At 43.4% G+C, this 18,062-nt stretch overlaps 1 protein-coding gene across 6 annotated transcripts in view; it reads right to left on the minus strand.

Annotated features, from left to right (window-relative positions):
- The window catches only part of ARHGAP10 (Rho GTPase activating protein 10), a 326,473-nt gene that overhangs the window by 18,000 nt on the left and 290,411 nt on the right, over positions 1 to 18,062 (minus strand). For 5 of the 6 annotated variants that reach the window (XR_012332145.1, XR_012332144.1, XM_019926557.3 and 2 more), the window contains one exon: positions 8,289 to 8,448. The exons of the other annotated variant lie outside the window; for it this stretch is intronic. Coding sequence is in view for 3 of the 5 variants with exons in the window: in XM_019926557.3 (XP_019782116.1) it covers positions 8,289 to 8,448 (160 nt within the window). In the remaining 2 variants the exon portion in view is untranslated. The remainder of the gene's footprint in view (positions 1 to 8,288; positions 8,449 to 18,062) is intronic. 6 annotated transcript variants of the gene reach the window in all.

The following is an 18,062-nucleotide window of genomic DNA, read 5'->3' on the forward strand; positions in this document are numbered from 1 at the left end:
ACACCTCTGACTGATCTTTCACTCAAAGTGCTCCTTGAATTGCATTTCTCTTCCTTCCAGATCATCACTGTGGAATCAGGCACCAGGCCTGAACTTTAGCTTGCTAGCCAAACAGAAAAGGAGCTGCAGCTGCGTTTCAGAGAATTATGGGGCTGTAGAGAGGTCTCAGCATTATGGTCCCGCAGGGCAACCGACGGGAATATTTCCACAAGCTCAATTCGTATGTGGAAGACAGCCAACAGCCAACGTGAGGGTGGAACATATAAAACAGGGGCTCCCAAGCACAGCTCAAAAGGGGTACAGCACTACTCTGCTAAGAAAATCCTCTGGTTACTTACCAAGCTGTTTTACGGGTTACCTGTGGTGATAGGAGAGCTTCCCATACTGCTCAGAACAGTTTAGAGAGCTGGCTGGGTCCCACTGGGAACACTACGCCTTGGTCATGAGCTACCCAAGGGCCCTATTCTCCGAAGCTTCTACAGAGGAGCTTTCTACACAGCGAGGCAAGGACAGGAGCTGCGGGTTCTCCTGGTATAACTACTGTAAATGCTGGAAACAATGCAACTTCAGGTCAACACTAAAGGCTTCTCCAGGACTAAAGAGCCTATTTCCCCTAAGCCATTTAGTGGGGAGATTACATAACTGATGAACCAGGAAGTTGGGTCAAGTTCAACTAAGAATATTAAATTAAGTTCTCGGAGGAAAGGAAAATGCAAGCCTAGGGCTCCCAGGGGAGCCGTGACTGGGTTTTATGACATGTGGTACCTTGAAACCTCACAACAGTCAAGAGGGCTGGGTGCTGTTACTCCCCCTTTGCAGATAATCTTGCTAAGCCTTGGTTTGCTGACGTAATTTACATAAGGCCTCCAAGGTTTGAAGTGGCAGGAGAAGAATGCAAAGCCAGGCTTGTCTGACTCTAAAATCAGTGCTTTACCAGTCTACACCACGGGTTTCCAACTCACAGAAAGCTCACGAGGCCCCTGCCTGCATTTCAGTATTGAGACCCAGCCAACCAGTCCACGCAGAGCAAATGATACATTACAATAGCAAAAACCAGTGAAACAAAACAGAAAAGCAAAACCAAAACAAGACTAAGGAGAAGACTTAAGTTTTGTTTGTCTGTTTGTTTGAATCTTCAGCAGTAGAGCAGCCACTACAAAAATTCAGACCAGCGTCTTTAATTTGGAAAGTCAACTTTCATTACGGGGCTTTAAAGTTAGATGAATGACCCACCATTTGGCTTGAAAATAAAATCTCTGAATTTCAGAACCTGTAGTTAGAGCACAGCAAAGGGAGAGGTGACTCAGGCCACACGCAAGTGCCAAGTACACAATACAAATACCAAAAATACCCCAGCAGGACCCAAGGGACATGTATGGAAGGCTGTGAGGACGCTAGGCGGTCAGTCGGGATGGCGTAATTTCTATACTGAGTTGGAGAGAAGATTGAAGAAGATATACGGGACTACAGTTATCCACCACCACCACCCCAATGAGTGTGAAGAGACTGAGGGTCGATGGCCAAGCACGTGGGCCCCGAGGTTAGCTTCAAGAGCTGTACCGGATATCGTGCTACTCATGAAAAGATTACGGATGCTTCTCTGTTGCAAAATATCAAATTTCCAAGTCTCCCAGCTCTGCGGCAGGGGAGGATGCCCTCCTCCGCAAATCTCAGCCAAAGGTGTTGGATGGTGAATGTGCCGCAATTCAGATTCAAGGGCTTATTCTCCATAGGTAACTATAAACCACAGCAACGTGTCTTAACACAGGGTCAGCGCTCCCTCTTCAGAACAAGGGCAGCGGCCAGCTGACAGCCGCTGTTAGCTCACTGTGGGTCTCAGAATCGGGGGAAAACTACAATTGAACAACGTTCCCATAGGCCACCAGACTTTCCATACCGACAGTAAAACAAGTCCAAGGGAACCACAGATCACGAGGTCAGACAGATCAGGGTCATAACCCTTCTCTGCCCCTTACTAGTCATGTGGCTTGGGGCAAATTTCTGACCTTCTTTGTGCCTCCATTTCTCTATCTTTAAAAATGAACATAGGGCTTCCCTGGTGGCGCAGTGGTTGAGATTCCGCCTGCCGATGCAGGGGACATGGGTTCGTGCCCCGGTCCGGGAAGATCCCACATGCCATGGAGTGGCTGGGCCTGTGAGCCATGGTCGCTGAGCCTGCGTGTCCGGAGCCTGTGCTCCGCAACGGGAGAGGCCGCAACAGTGAGAGGCCCGTGTACAGCAAAAAAAAAAAAAAAGAACATAGTTCTACCTCACTGGGTCTGATGTGAGGATCAACATGACATAGTTATAAAGCAGCTACAACAAAGTCTGTGGCCCCCGAGAGTTAATGCTCCACAGTCTTTGATTCTGAGAAATGCAAGAGAGGATCTACCGCATCAAGCCTTCTCTGCAGCCTCTCACCACCAGCCACTGCTGACGCAGACGCTTCTGCCCCCTCTAAGTCCCCAGCCCCCAACAGGTCCAGATGGGCTAAGCTCTGGGCAGAAGTCACAAGGCTGCCGGGGCTCACAGCAAGGCGGTCTACTCCTGCTCATTCATGTGCTTCCCTACGAGCTATCTTACACCTCCATCTTTCTGAACCCACCAGGGACTTTGCCGCTCACTTAGGTATGGGAGACTGGCTTCCAATCCACTCCTCACAGCACCCAGCGCCACACGAAGGCACCAGCTCTACTAGAGACGCCGGTCAATGGAACCCACCACTTTCTGTAACCAGGGTCCACCTACAGGTAAGCAGAGAAGAAAAGGTGCTCCCCTTATTAGGATATGATGTCCTAACTAGCCAATAAAGATGCTGGAAATGCCTGTGATGGGCAATTCACTTTGGGGGGTTAAATACCACCGTCTCCTGATCTCTTTTTAAATATACATAACCTTTCTCCCCTTTTTACAAAAGCCATATGTGCTCATCTTAGTCAAGTTAGCAAAAAAGCACATATGCACCCCCCCAAGAGAGAGAAAACTTTTAAAAGTTAAATGCCCTATTTTCTTTTGAAACAATCAAAATTTAAGACATCAACTTCTAGGGTGAACTGACTGCCCTGGCAGGGTTGGGAGCAGTAAAGTCAAGGAGCAATGGGGTTGAGGAAGCCCTCCCTGAAGCAGTGGAGGAGAGAGAGAACAGAAAGAAAGAGAGACGAAGGGAAGAGGCGAAGACAAAGTTTGCCCATGACTGCTACCTTATAATTTCTAAGTGTGCACCCAATTTCACCAAAACCTGTTAAAAATTGTTTAAGGTGATTATTTTTCTGAACTTCAGACAAATCGCTCATGGTTTGTTGTCACAGACACAAAGCCAGTTTAAGGTGTACTTTGCTATCTCCCCACAAAATTCATCAACTCCCTGAAAAGCAATCATGGAACCAAGTCAAGTAATCTCAAATGCCAAGCAGCTGTCTATGGGAAACCTCTATGTGTTTGCCCAGTTTAAAGGAGGCAAGTTATTATTTCATAGACAAGAATAAAAATGGTCACCAGTGAGCACACACAAAGTCTACAGGTGACATGCACGAGGCTGTAAATGGGCATGGGAGCTTACCGTCTAATGACTTTAACCGACTAGCACCAAGCCTGGGGAGGCATGTACCTCTGATGCACAACAGCGGCTCAGGGCAGCATCGGGGATAGACGTTGTTAGGAACACCTTCCCATTCAGGATAAACCTTACCAAGCCAAGCCTCTCACTGGGTGGGAGAGAAGGATCTATTGCCCTCCCAGCCTGCCAGAGCACACACTGAGTTACACCTCGGGGTACCAACATTCCCAGCTACGAAGAACGATTCTAAGATGCTGCTGCCATCTTGACTACGGACACGTGCTAGCAGGAGGTACTCCTTTTCATTTGAAATCTGTACAGGAAGCAGATAACAACTCCTGGTATCTACTTACAAGAGATTTTCTTTTGTGGCAGAAAACCTAAAAGAATTACTTATCAAGGACCTGCTCCATCATTTAAAAATGAAGAGAAAACTACTTTACTGGGGAAAAAATGACTTTGGAACATTTGAAATACCTTGACCTATGATGTAATGTCCTCCAAGGAGACTGAGCTAGCAATTCTTTACTGGCAATGAAGTCACCCACCACCTTGAGTGTACAGGTAAGGAATAGCTACAGATTGATTGACTGCAATGAATAATACCCACAAGTCATAAACATCAGCAGAAACCCAAGAAATCCAATTCTGCTAGATTGTTTTCTACCTGTCAGAGACTACAGCTGTATTTACACACTGCCTATATCAGAATATCAGCTGCTGTAGGTTTTCCTGCATAAGTTTGCTTTCTGGTAGCTGCGGTCATGGCATTTCTGTACAATAGAGCTACTGGGGTCCTATGTGATCTACATACATTTGGGCTTCATTTTTCAGGACCTAAGATAAGGCAGGTGTAAGTTTTGGAACAGAGAGTCACCAGTCTGGATTAAAACCAAGCAGTCCAGGCAGTGCCTCCTTTTTAAGGCTCTGAGAAGAGTTTTAATGACTACACAGCAACTTCGGTTTTATTAAAAGGGCTCTTAATCAGATTTACTCAGATCCTACTATAATCAATACTGTACAGCTGGTATGCAGAGATGATGGATTTAAAAAAAAAGAAACAAAAAGAAAAGCACATACAATGAAAACTAAATTTGTAAGTGCTAAGGAAATAAAGAAAAATGTTATAAAGAGAAAATGGTGAGATTAATTCTGTGAAATTCCCAAAGAGTTTTAAATTGCCTAAGAGACATTCAATGACACACAGAAAGAAATGAGACTTCCAAAAGAAAAGTATTTTTATAAATGCATAATAATTTAAATTGGAAATAAAATATTTATTAATAACTATGTCAATATCACTAAAAAGTTCAAAGAGTATGAGACCCAATTTTATTGTCAAGAATTTTATGATCGAGGGCTTCCCTGGTGCTACAGTGGTTAAGAATCCACCTGCCAATGCAGGGGACACAGGTTCAAGCCCTGGTCCAGGAAGATCTCACATGCCATGGAGCAACTAAGCCCATGCGCCACAACCACTGAGCCTGCGCTCTAGAGCCCGTGAACCACAACTACTGAAGCCCACGTGCCACAACTACTGAGCCCGCAGGCCATAACTACTGAAGCCCATGCGCCTAGAGCCCGTGCTCCGCAATAAGAGAAGCCACCGCAATGAGAAGCCCGCACACCACGACAAAGAGTAGCCCCCGCTCGCTGCAACTAGAGAAAGCCTGTGTGCAGCAACAAAGACCCAATGCAGCCATAATTAATTAATTAATTAAATCTATTACAAAATAATTTTATGATCGATCTTGGAGTGAGGGAAAGATTGGATAGTGTTATGCATCCAATGTTTGTGACCCCCCCCAAATTTGCATGTTGAAACCCCACCCCCTCCCATGGGATGGTGTTAGGAGGTGAGGCCTTTGGGAGAAAATTAGGATGCAATGAGAGTGGAATCCTCATGAATGAGATCAGCGTCCTCCTAAGATCCACGAGAGAGCCTGCTTCCGCTCTCTGCTCTCCATCATGTGAGGATACGTGAGAAGTGAGTCGTCTGTACACTGGAAGCAGCCTCCCACTTCAACCCAGCCAGGCTGACACCCTGACCTTGGACGTCCAGACTCCAAAACTGTGGGAAATAAATTCCTGCTCTTCATAAGCCACTCAATCAAAGTATTTTGGTTATAGCAGCCCAAACTGAATAAGACTGATAGATAAGCAGGCAGGCAGATGGAGACACTGACGTAGATACACAGATAGACACACACATATACCACTATCAAATAACAATAAAAGGTAAGTACCAACTAGTACTAGAAGGGGATCGTTTTCTAACATCATGTATTGGGTATAGACAGAGGAAGGGATTATTCCGAACCCTCCAGTAGACTAGAGCCCTAGAGAAGGCTACCTGAAAGTGAAAACTAAATTAGATCCTCAAGACAGGTCAAGATTGTCTTGAGCAGAAAGGAAGGGAGACATTTCAGGCAGAGGGAATCAAAGTTTGCAGGGGCACCCAAGGGCTGCTTGAAGACAGCAAACACAATCCTAGGAAGAGAGAGGAGGGGAGGGGAGGGGAGATGAAGGGAGGGAGGGGAGGGAGGGAGGGGGGAGAGAGGGGGAGAGGAGGGGAGGGGGGAGAGGAGAAAAAAGAAAAGAAAAAAGAAGGAAGCACTGTCACTTCTCCTAACTACACTCCTAAGAGAAGCTGTTTACATCAGCACATGCCTAGAACCATGCGGGGAGGGGCGGACAGGAGTCTACGTCAGGGTTTGCCAAACATCATCGGGGAAAACGTTAGAAATCCGCATTTGCAGGCTCTCCCCAATCCTAAGTGTCACTACGGTGTGGGCCCAGCGCCGTGGGCTGCACAAGCCCTGCAGGGGGTCCTCACGGTCCTCAAGTATGAGAGGCGCCCCCCGACTTCATGAGAAATCTGCACTGAGATATGCTTACCAGTAAGTCCTTTAAAAGATACACATGAATTCTATTATATATATATGTAAGAGAGAGATGCGTTTTATCCAGTGCCCAGAAAACAAAAAGTCAAGCTCTTCAAGTAGCAGGAAGTCTCCACTATAACAAAAATCTCCTTTCCAGACTTGTTTCAGCTACTTATTTTGGCCCCTCCCTTTCGGGCCTCTCCAAGGTTGGAGTGCTTTCCATGACATTTTAAAATTTGCATGAATAGGAAGCTGGGGGGATTCACTCCTCATCTGATTGATGACCAAAAATATCAAGCTCTTCATGTTCAGCCATGGATGTGCTGTGAACTGAGCACTGCCTGCATCGTGGCTTGGAATGTCACTTCTCCACAGAACCACTGTGGAGTAAGAGGCACTGACTAAAATGCTCTCCACTGACTGTGACAGACACTTACTGACAGGAATAATTAGAGACCTGGCTTGTGCTTTAAAACACACACGCGCGCACACACACATACCCCAAATTCCACTGCTGGAGTGCCCAGCATTGCAGAGGCTGGGTTCCTATGTTACCACTGTCACTGTGGCTTGTAGCAAGCACAAAAGTGAAAGAGTATTTTTATTTTGAAAAAAGAATGGCAAAAATGACAGGCCTGTTTGAGTACTCTGTGGTTTAAATCCACAATACACAGTCTTCAGCATTTAAAGATACACATAGGACAATTTTGAAGGGAAAAAAAAATCTCATCCGGAGAATGCGTACCCATATTTTGAGTTCCACTTGGATTTTCGGTTAGTTTTCAAAGTCTTCAGGTCACCCCCAAATTTTAGCATACCCAACTTCTCCCAGCCTCTTGTAATACTTAGTAAGTTCATAATGAGTTCATGTGAAGCCAGCAGTAACTATAAAAAGCCAAGTGATGTGAGAAACACTCTCCAATTCCATTTAAAGTCCCAAGAATGCCCAGCTAGGGTAGAATGACATCATTATCTATGACTTATTTTAAGCAGCTTTGAGTTTTTGAAAACATTTTTTTTTTAACTTTAAAGACAGGACACCCAAATACTCTCAGGCTGAATTATAGATGTATTTTTGGATGTCATTTGATTGACTAATCAAGTAATGTCATGTAATTATTAGCAGAGTTCTTTTTTTTTTTTTTTTTTTTTCCTTCTCTGAGCATCTGTTTGAAATCTGATGCTCCACACCACCACCAACCTGCACTTACGCCACAGCCTCAGGAAACAGAGAAAGACAAACCCTCATGTAGTGAAACCAGGTCCATGGTATTTTGTTTGTATTGGTATTATTTGTCTTGATACACCTGAGCTGATCTGCTCATGGCTGGCAATCAACCAAACTGAGAAACTAATATCGGGTATTTCATCCATCAATTGTCAATTATGCAGGGTGCTACAGAGTAAACAGAGCAGGACACGAGCATAAAGCTTGCAAAAATTCATATAACTAAGATATCATCCAACAGAAAGCCTGGAAAGTCTACTGATCACAACGCACGCATTTGCATCTTTCTAAAAGTTTGCGATAACTAGCGAGAAAACATCCCGAGCAGGACAATAGCAAACTTCCTACGTGCAACCCCAAACTGCCATGAATTGAACTTAAAACAGATTTGAAATAGCACCTGCCCACCCCTTCCATACTGGGAACACAGACACCCTATTAAAGAAAGGCCTTGTTTTATGGACCCTCTCCTTTTGGCAGCCCCACTAATTAGAGAACAAAGGTCCTGAGATCTAACGGCTTCAGTATCGACCTGCCACATAAACTTCAAAATGAAGGGCCACTTTCATTTCAGGGCCCTCCCTGCCTCAGCACCAAACAGAAAAGCACAGCTACTTACGCAGTGGATGCCCAGTCCCCAAAGGTATCCCCATCTGCAAGAAGGTGGTTTCTGTCTGGTCCAGGGGGCCCATGGGCAGCGGCAGCCGTGGGAGATGGGGAGGAAAATGAGTCCAGGCTGCTGGGAGGAGTGTCCTCCTTAGGAAGATTGGGACGGTCACCTGGGGAGGAGAAAAAGCCATCAACTTTCAAATACTCAGAGGGGAAAAAAAAACCTCCACTAAGAACTACATGGTATCGCTTGATTAGTCAATCAAATTATATCCAAAATTACATTTACAATGCAGCCTGAGAGTATTTTGGTGCCCTGACTTTAGGGATTTTGGTGTTTTTTATTTTAACCAAAGATGCTTAAAATACATTATAGGTAATACAAAGTGAGGAGTGTTTTCCCCACAAGAAAAAAACAATAATCAAAATCAGATCAAACGGAAGATGAAAGCCTTAATGGCGGCCACAGTGAACTCCTGGTCTCTAAGGAGCACAGTCATAAATCAGTGATAACCTCGAAAACAATCCAGAGCAGTACCCCAGTCCTGCAGGGTCCAGCCTCTCACTTTCTACTCACATGATGGCCCTTTAAGCCACTGCCAATCACCACCCAGTCATAACAAATTCAACAACTTGAAAGGGACCTTATCTTCTGAGCTGGTGTCTTGGATTACAATTTAATAGCCCGATTTATTAAATCCCGGACACAGAGAAACTTCCATTTCCCGGTGAACATTAGGGAGGATGTTCTACAAGAACCAGACCCCTGCAGTGACTGCAGGGGATGACTTTAAACCCAAACGAAAATGCATTTCTTAAATGGGTTGCATGATTTATTCGTTCACGGAGGACCATTTTGTGAAATGCGTTTGTATCATCTGTACACATTATGGGCGTGGGTGGGAAATGCAGAAGGTAGAAAAGCTCAGAAGAGCAGCCGTGTCCCTCGACGGGTCTCCTCGCTTTCATGGTACTCCCAGCTGCCATCAACACATCTGAACAGCCCGCACTGAAGCTTGGACCCTTCAGTCAAAGTCACAGTCCCCATTACATTGTAACTGCTCCGGGGCAGCGACTTTCTATTAAGACAGCACTGGCTTGGCCTTGATTTTATAAATGCTGGGTCACAAGAGTGGCTCAACAAACTGCCGTGGCAGATGACACACAATGTGGAGGGTCACACCCCAGCCACAAACAGCTTCCAGCTGATTAAACCTTCGTATCTCCTCAGTCCCAAGTCCCAGAAATGGAGGGTGTATGAACGCCAGGAACAGCGAGGAACGTGCTCTCGGAAAACCATCTTAGATGGATTTCAATTCTGCTGATAATGGAGCACAAGAGCAATCCCGGGCTCTGATGAAGCTCGCTCCCAAGATACTAATCTTGAAAATTGACTGTATAAAATAATTCTTACTTAACTCTGACCTAGCTTACAACTAAGGCTAAAAGAATCTTAGAAGTGGAGATCTGGAGAAGCAGAATTCAGGCCAGGAGGAATTAGAGGGGGTGGTGATGGCTGGAAGAAGGGACCCTTTATAGAAGCAGCTAGGGGGATAGCATGATCCTGTGCAGAAGATTGCGGTGAGGGAGTTTTCTGAACTTTTTCTTTCCTAAGTGCATGGTCAGGGAGAGGGATACAATGGGGTGAGAGGTGAATGCGATCTCTGTGAGCAGGTCTTCTCCCTGGGCAAAGTCGCTCTACAAAGCCTTGCTCTCTCTCCATTCACAAACTCACAGCCCAGAAGACCACATGCTTCCTCTTTCAGTGAAGTTCCTTTTTCTACTGCCCTTCACCGCAAACATATTTAGCTAACTGGAATAATTCAGCCCCAAAAAGAAGGGCTCATTTTCAGGCAAATGAACCCAAACCCACTGATAGATCTCTATGATTTCCTTTGGATTTATTTTCATCCTGGGATACAGTCCACTTTGAAACAAAGGCTGCCTCTCCCCCTGTGCCTGGATAGCTCAATCCATCCAGTTCTTTCCTGCAAATGAGACCTGGAGCTCCAGCTTTCCAGGACCCTTCTGTGTGTCGTTCAGTCATCCTGGGCAACAACCCCCTTCAAAACTAAGAAGGTCTCCTATGTAACCCCAGCGCAGAGTCTAAAGTAAACTCCTGAACGTTTACCTGCACGAGAGCTGCCAATTCAGGGCTTGGCCAGAAGTTGCAAAATATGACCAGCTCTGCAGCAGGACAAGATAACCTCCAGAGTGGGTCACACGCTAGCAGCTTCCTGGCTGCAGGAGACTGGATGTTGGCCCTCTGCTCTCTGGGCTGCAGGCCCTGTCTCTGGGGCAGGACCTGACACAGCAAAGCAGCAAGTGAGAGTCTGGGCCCAGCTATCCCCTGACTCACTCCTACAAGGAGAAACGTGTCAATGAGAAGCTGCTTTGGGGAAGTGGAGCCCAAGGGTCTAAGGTTCCTTTCAAAAGATACCTGAAAGGTTCTCACAACCATATACACTAGCTCATCACCACCCCCTCCAATCCTGTCCCTAAGCAGACTGACACAGCACAAATTTTCACTCAACATATTAAATCACGTGCTAGTAAGAGAATTTCTCCCTTACTTCCTGCCAAACAGTGGCAATCTGAGCCCTCAAGTGAAAAGAATATTGATACAAGGGCATAGGTTTACACAAAGTGATCAAACGGAGAGATCTCTCAGCCTGCTTTCCATGTGCACAAAATTCCTCTCTCTCACTGTTCAAGAATGAGCTTATCTACCTGAGAATCACTGCATTTGAGGAAACACTAATACCAGGCATGTAAAGGTTAAATAGTCTAAAATTTTAGTTCACCAAAATTAAATGACTTCTTTTTAACTAGTAGGAAAATAATAAAGCTTTAAAAAATTCTGTTTGACAATATCAGGAATGAAGATTTTAAATCCTATGAAACTAATTTGTACTTGAGAACTACAGTCCGGCACCCTCGTCATTTTTCACCTTTTATTTCTCCAGAGTGTCACACAAACTCTTTCCCTAGGTGCTACCCTTCAACAGGCATCTCCAGACTCAACACCTGCGACTAACAGGGTTGATCCGAGTACGTGAACAAAAATGGTGCTGAAGGGCTTTTGTTATGAACAGACTCCAAGATGAGAAATAGAATACAACTACCACATCTAGAAGAGACAATGACTTCCTCACAACACCCAGCTTAATTCCCACCTCCTCCATAATCTCTTGCCAACCACCTTTTCTGCTTGTTCTCCTTTCTCACGACGGCAGGCAAGCAGAAGTTTATGTTGTTCTGTCAATGATTTCATGACCTGATTTTAGCTCCCCACCTCCGTTATGCATCTTTTGAGGGTGGAGACCATGTCTCATCTTGGTAATCCGTAGAGAACACAATGCAGTGCCAGGCAAATCAGGAGGCTTCAGGAAATACTGGCTGTGGACTCACTGCCACAGAAAAGATCATGAAATTGAAAAGCCAGTGCCTCTAGGAATTAAGAAGGAAAAAAATCTCCAAGTATTGTTAGAAAATCTGCACGCAGCTTCTGATAATCGTCCTCTCCCCTTTCAAGCCACAAACATCTCTCACCCTCTTTCTTCAATTTATTGAGGTTCTACTTATATAATAAGGCACACTGCAGATGCCAAGTTACAAAGGTGAAGAATCAGCCTCTAACCCAAAGGTGCAGAAGACAGTCAGGTAAAGCCAACACAGCAGAAGGTGGTAGGGTGTCGAGTTTTATATCTCGCTAAGGCGTCTGTATTTGTGCTACAGGCATTAGGAAGTTATTGCAGGGATTAAACAAGGAAGTGATACAGATTCAAGAGATATTCAGGTATTACAGTCATCGGACCTCTGTGAATGAAGGTGAAGGTTGAAAGAGGAACCTACCATGACCCTCAAGTTCTTGCTTTAGGTAACCGGGTGAATGTAGACTTATCCATTGAAATAGGGCATGAAAAACAAGGAGCAAGTTGCGTGTGGGAGATAAGACGACCAGCTGTAGACATGTTGGATTCGAGGGGGTAAGAGATCGAGGGGAAGATGTCCAAAGGAGAGCTGGTTATACAGCCCCAGAGCCCTGGAGAAAGATCTGGGGTGATTTTATTGAGAGGCATGTGGGTTGATTTGAAGTCATAGCACTGGATGGAGAGGGCAAAGGAGAAGATATAGAAATGGAAGAGAACCCTGGAGGAACTTCAGAGTAAGGAGCAGCCTTCTCCGTACTGATGGTGGTGGTGGTGGTTATTGCTGTTACTATGGTAAACAGAGAGAAGTGTTATCTTACAAGTATTTCGGTTTCCGGCCCAGACATAGATTCGCATAAAAAATGGACCAAAAAAGTATTCACGAGGACATGCCTTTCATGTCAGCTACTGGATTCCACTATTTAGTCTGATTTCTTTATGACCCTGAGTACATGCACATGTGTTTTGTTTTCAGGAAAAGACTAAAGCGATCTTCAATGACTGGCAGAAAACTGAGCAGGAAGAGGGAAAAAGAACTTGATAATTCTACCACAGTTAACAATACACAGGATGTTTATCTATCTATCTATCTATCTATCTATCTATCTATTTATTTATGGCTGCACTGGGTCTTTGTTGCTGTGCACAGGCTTCTCTCTAGTTGTGGCGAGCAGGGGCTATTCTTCATTGCGGTGCACGGGCTTCTCACTGTGGTGGCTTCTCTTGTTGTGGAGCACGGGCTCTAGCTGCGCAGGCTTCAGTAGTTGTGGCACACGGGCTCAGTAGTTGTGGCATGTGGGCTCTAGAGCACAGGCTCAGTGGTTGTGGCACACGGGCTTAGTTGCTCTGTGGCATGTGGGATCTTCCCGGATGAAGTCTTGAACCCGTGTCTCCTGCATGGGCAGGGAGACTTAACCACTGCACCACCAGGGGAGCCCTATCTCCTATATTTTAATATGCTGATCAACTTTTACTCTAGATAGTTGAACTTTCTTGTTCTGATGATAAGTGCTTCTCTCTACTCACCTTCTGCTCATTTCACTTAAACAGAACTGCTGTTGGAGGGAATAGGGCTTAGAGTTTTCCCTCCCATTTCATTCATTTCTTCTTTGTCCATCTCTCAAATAAACTTCCTAACTGTTAAGACGTCAGAGATGGTTCCCCTTGAATCCATTACCTGCTGTTTTCTACTCAGTCTAGAATGTTTGAGTATGAGCTGAAACCACAGGAGGTTTCTGTTATTTGTCAGAGATGAGCTGTCTCCACTCATAAGGCTGGTCCATGCTCCCCTCTCTCAAACATCCTGGCTTATGAATTAGAAGAAAGAAAGAAAAAGAAAGGGGACAGAAGAGAAGAAAGAAAAATGGAAAAAAAGAAAAGAAAGAGAGGAGAAGAGAAGAGAAGAGAAGAAAAGAGAAGAGAAGAGAAGAGAAGAGAAGAGAAGAGAAGAGAGAAGAGAAGAGAAGAGAAGAAGATCTAATGAATTAGTTAAACTTCTGACAAACTCCGCAGTTACGTATTTGGTTAAATGGAAGACAACAGGAGACTCTCTCTGTGGTTCCGCTGGCACAGAAATATGCTTCCCGTCAGAATAATCTTAGATGCTTCTAAATATCAAACAGCTAGTCACTAGGATCAAAGAAAGATTTATTGTTATAAGTGCAGAACAAAGTAACTGCACTTGTAACAACACAGTAACACTTTTACAGTAAAGGCCAATCAGGAAATTTCCAGTCAAGACGGCAATGAAATTTTAAATGGAAACCCACCTCTCCTCTCACATGTGCCCAACAACAACAGCAATGAAATGACTTTTAAAATAAATTTGCACTTGAAAACTTGTTTCCCATCTCTGTGAAACAGAAACAGAAAGGAAACAGTTTCAGAAGTCAGTGGGAGTACAAGCCAAAAGTCTACCAGCTCCAGGACTCACCCAAACCAGCAGAAACAACAGACATTTAAATCCTGTGGTATCCTTAGGTCAATATACCTACAATACACCAGGCATGGTTCAGGGGTAGAACCAGGCTCCCCGTGTGGAACTAGGGGTTGGGAGACACTCACCACACTAAATGGAGGCCAAAAATCTGTGACCAAGTTCCCCACTTGCCTGGAAAGTAGATTTGATAAGCCCACCCACCCCCCTCCCCGGGATGAGAGTTACGTACAGGAATAATAGCTGGTTCTGAACCAAAGCACCTGGTTCAACCTGGTGAACACAGTGGTCAAGAGCCGGAGAGGAACTAGAAGAAAGAAGGAAGAGAAGGAGGCTCTAAGTCGTCCCAACGACAGGTACACACACAAAATCCTCCTTCCTGATGGACTTATACCTACAGTTTCTAAGAACATAAAGAAAACTAGGATAGTAAACTCAACAACAACAGAAATTCAGCAATTTAGAGATCTGTAACACAAAAGAGAAGTGAAATTGCCAACAGTCAGATCCCAGAAAAAGAAGTATACTGAGAGGAAGAAATATTTAAAGAAATAATGACCAATTCCTCAAAATTAAAGAATTTCAAAGACCTCAATCTAAGGACTCAGAGTACCAAACAGACAAATAAAGAAAAGACTGCACATAAGATACCTTATTGCAAAATTTGAGAATATCAAATACAAAGAAAAAAATAAAAAGCATCCTGACAGAAAGAACAGACCATATTTTTAAAAAAGACCCAGAGTGACATTAGAGTTCTCAACAGCAAAACTGAATTCAGAATATTGAAGTAACATTTTTAAAGTATTGAAGGATAAGAATTTTGAGCACAGAACTGTATATTCAAACTGCCAATCGAATGTGAGAGCGTAACAGTGGTCGAGAGTCCGTCTGCCGATGCAGGGGACACGGGTTCGTGCCCCGGTCCGGGAAGATCCCACGTGCCGCGGAGCGGCTGGCCCCGTGAGCCATGGCCAGTGGGCCTGCACGTCCGGAGCCTGTGCTCCGCAACGGGAGAGGCCACAACAGTGAGAGGCCCGCGTACCACAAAAAAAAAAAAAATCAAACAAAAAAAATGTGAGGGCGTAATAAACCTATTAGACTTTAAAAACACCCAAGGTTTGCCACATAAAGAACTATAATGATAACACTCCCAAAACACAGTTTTCAAGTATTTCAATAAAAGAAGCAATATGAGATTTTCAATGTCTATCACTGTCTTCTAAAAACTCTAGGACAAAAGAAAAGGGGAAAAAAAATAACCAAAATGATCCAGAGCCTAGAATCTAGAAAATATCAACATAGTGGGGGTGGGTAGCCCAAAAAGGAAATGAGAGTCCATTGGATATTCATCTTATTAGAGATGGAGGCAGAAACGTAGTTGAGTTTAAGAAGCCAACAGATAAATAAGCTTACAAATCTCAAAATAAGGCAACCACCTTAGAAACAAAAACAGGATACACATTATTAGAAACAGCATAACATTTGCTTTTGTAAAGAGAAAGGAGGAAGGAAAACAAAAAGGTATCAAAATTCATTATTAAATAAAAATTATAAAATGACAGAAATCCTAACATAATGGTAATCATAGTATACATAAATGGATTAAACTCATCAATTAAAAGACAGTGATTCTCCAAATATATTTTCCAAATCCAATAATATGTTGACTACGAGAAACATGCTTACAACAAAAAGACAAAGCAAGGCTGGAAATTCAAGAAAATAAAGCTATACTAGGCAAATATAAATCAAAGTACACAGTGATCTTAATAAACTACATGAGAGATAAAGAGGGTCATTTTATACTGATAAAAGGACAAGATGATGGAGCAAGAAGATAAGCACCTAATGATACAGCCTCAAGCAATATATAGAACCGTAAGGGAAAACAGAAGAATCAACTGTCATTATTGGAGACTTTAACACACTCCTCTCCGACAGTTCTATCAGGCAGGGAGAGAGAGAAATATCTGTAATCAACAATACAAAGCTGCTCTATTGTTTAGATACACACACACCTTGAAATAACAGAGGATAAATATTCTTTAAAACAAATGTTTTTTTAAGGATTTTTTTTTTTTTTGGCCACACCATGAGGCTTGTGAGATCTTAGTTCCCCGATCAGGGGTCGAACCTGGGCCCTCAGCTGTGAAAGCGCAGAGTCCTAACCACTGGAACACCGAAGAATTCTTAAGGAAATGTTTTGAAGGATGGGTATTACACATCCTCTCTTCTCAGACCAAAATTACAAAATATTTAGAACTTAATAAACGAAACGATAGATTTTACCATTTCAATATGCTGGTAAACTAAATATGGTTTAAAAGAAAATCATAATGGAAATTAAGAAAGATTTAGAACTCGACGATAAAGACATTTCATGTCAAAATTTGTGAAACATGGCACAATAATACCAAAGAAAACTTTATAGCTCTAAAATATTGATTAGGAAACAAGATTCAGAACATTTTTATGCCATATTTAAACAATTTCCCTAAATACTGACAGTCAAAGGGTCATCATGACTCTTTAAATATTCATATTACATTTCGTCAGGGAAAACTCTCAAAACTAGAATTTACTAAAATATATTTGATTTCTTTTATATTTTAGTGTGCTCACTCAACAGGGATTACTTGTATACTATCATTAGTGTACACAGGCTGTTCCACAAAGTGAAAAGCTAATATTCTTAACTATTATTTTTATTATCGATTGGTATGTAACACTTTCTGGGGGAAAAAGTCTCCAAAATCACAGTGGAAATCGACTAGAAAATGTGACCAGACATATAAAAACTCACTACCTAAGTACAGAGAAATAAATCTCAAGGCTAAACATGACCTAGTTTACTTTTGAGGGGGGCTTCAGCCCAAACTAGGTAGATTCTTTCCCCAGCAGGGGGCAAAAAAGCTGACGTGGTGACATTTACCCTAGCCCCCTCCTCCCCTTGTGCCTGGATTCATTCTCCTGTCATTCTGCACTGTAATTATCCTCCTTTCATTCTGAATTTTCTATCTGTTAAACAGGGCTGCCCAATAATGTCTTGCTTAGAGTATTTCAATTTCTTCTTTGCCCACTTGGTGTGTCTGTTCTCATGAGGCTACACCCAAGGAAGACTCAAGCACCAAAAATTGAGGCTTAATGCCTGAAGCTGAAGAGGGCACAGCATGTAGGGAACTGAGAAAGGCTATCCTCAAGGAGAACATGTCTGGGTACAAGTCACAGTAGTAGACAGACTGATAGCTGTGGGAATGGAAGTGATGGGAAGAGGCTGAAATGGGAAGAGGATGATGAAATGCCACAGGAAGAGGAGAGGTTTGTTTGTTTTGCTAACTTATATAAGCCTGTTCAAAATATAACCTTTGAACTAAGCAGAAAATATTCAGGCTGCCCTAGTTTCCATCATGTGGCAGATATTATGACATCAATAAAATCTCCTTCGAGCCATAGTGGTCTTTCTTCCTAAGGTCACCCAGGACACACAGCATACTGAAAAGGAGAAGGGTGCCTACCATCAAGAACAGTACTCCCAAACTCATTTCAAAGACACTCTGATGTAATTTCTACTCTGCTAAAAGAAAGTCTGAATTGCTATATTTCATCATGTCAAAAGCTAGTTTCTAATACTGCACTGACTAGTGTAAATTAGAGTAAGCCAAAATTTATGTTTTCCCTCCCCCTGCTCAATATGCAATTGGACTTGACGTTGTATATAAAACCTGATGCTGAATAATAAATATGGAAGTGACCTCTATAAATTAAACTAAATCTGTCTAGGAGCTGGTGAGATGCTTCAACATATGAAACAGTAGAAGGAAAACATTCCCCCACCAATGTTCATAAGGCCGACATAACAGATGGGATGGGTGCCAACAGTGGCATTTTAAGGTTGATAGAGATCAAAGGACAT

Source organism: Tursiops truncatus, chromosome 5 (genome assembly GCF_011762595.2).
Source record: "Tursiops truncatus isolate mTurTru1 chromosome 5, mTurTru1.mat.Y, whole genome shotgun sequence".
Classification (NCBI taxonomy): domain Eukaryota; kingdom Metazoa; phylum Chordata; class Mammalia; order Artiodactyla; family Delphinidae; genus Tursiops; species Tursiops truncatus.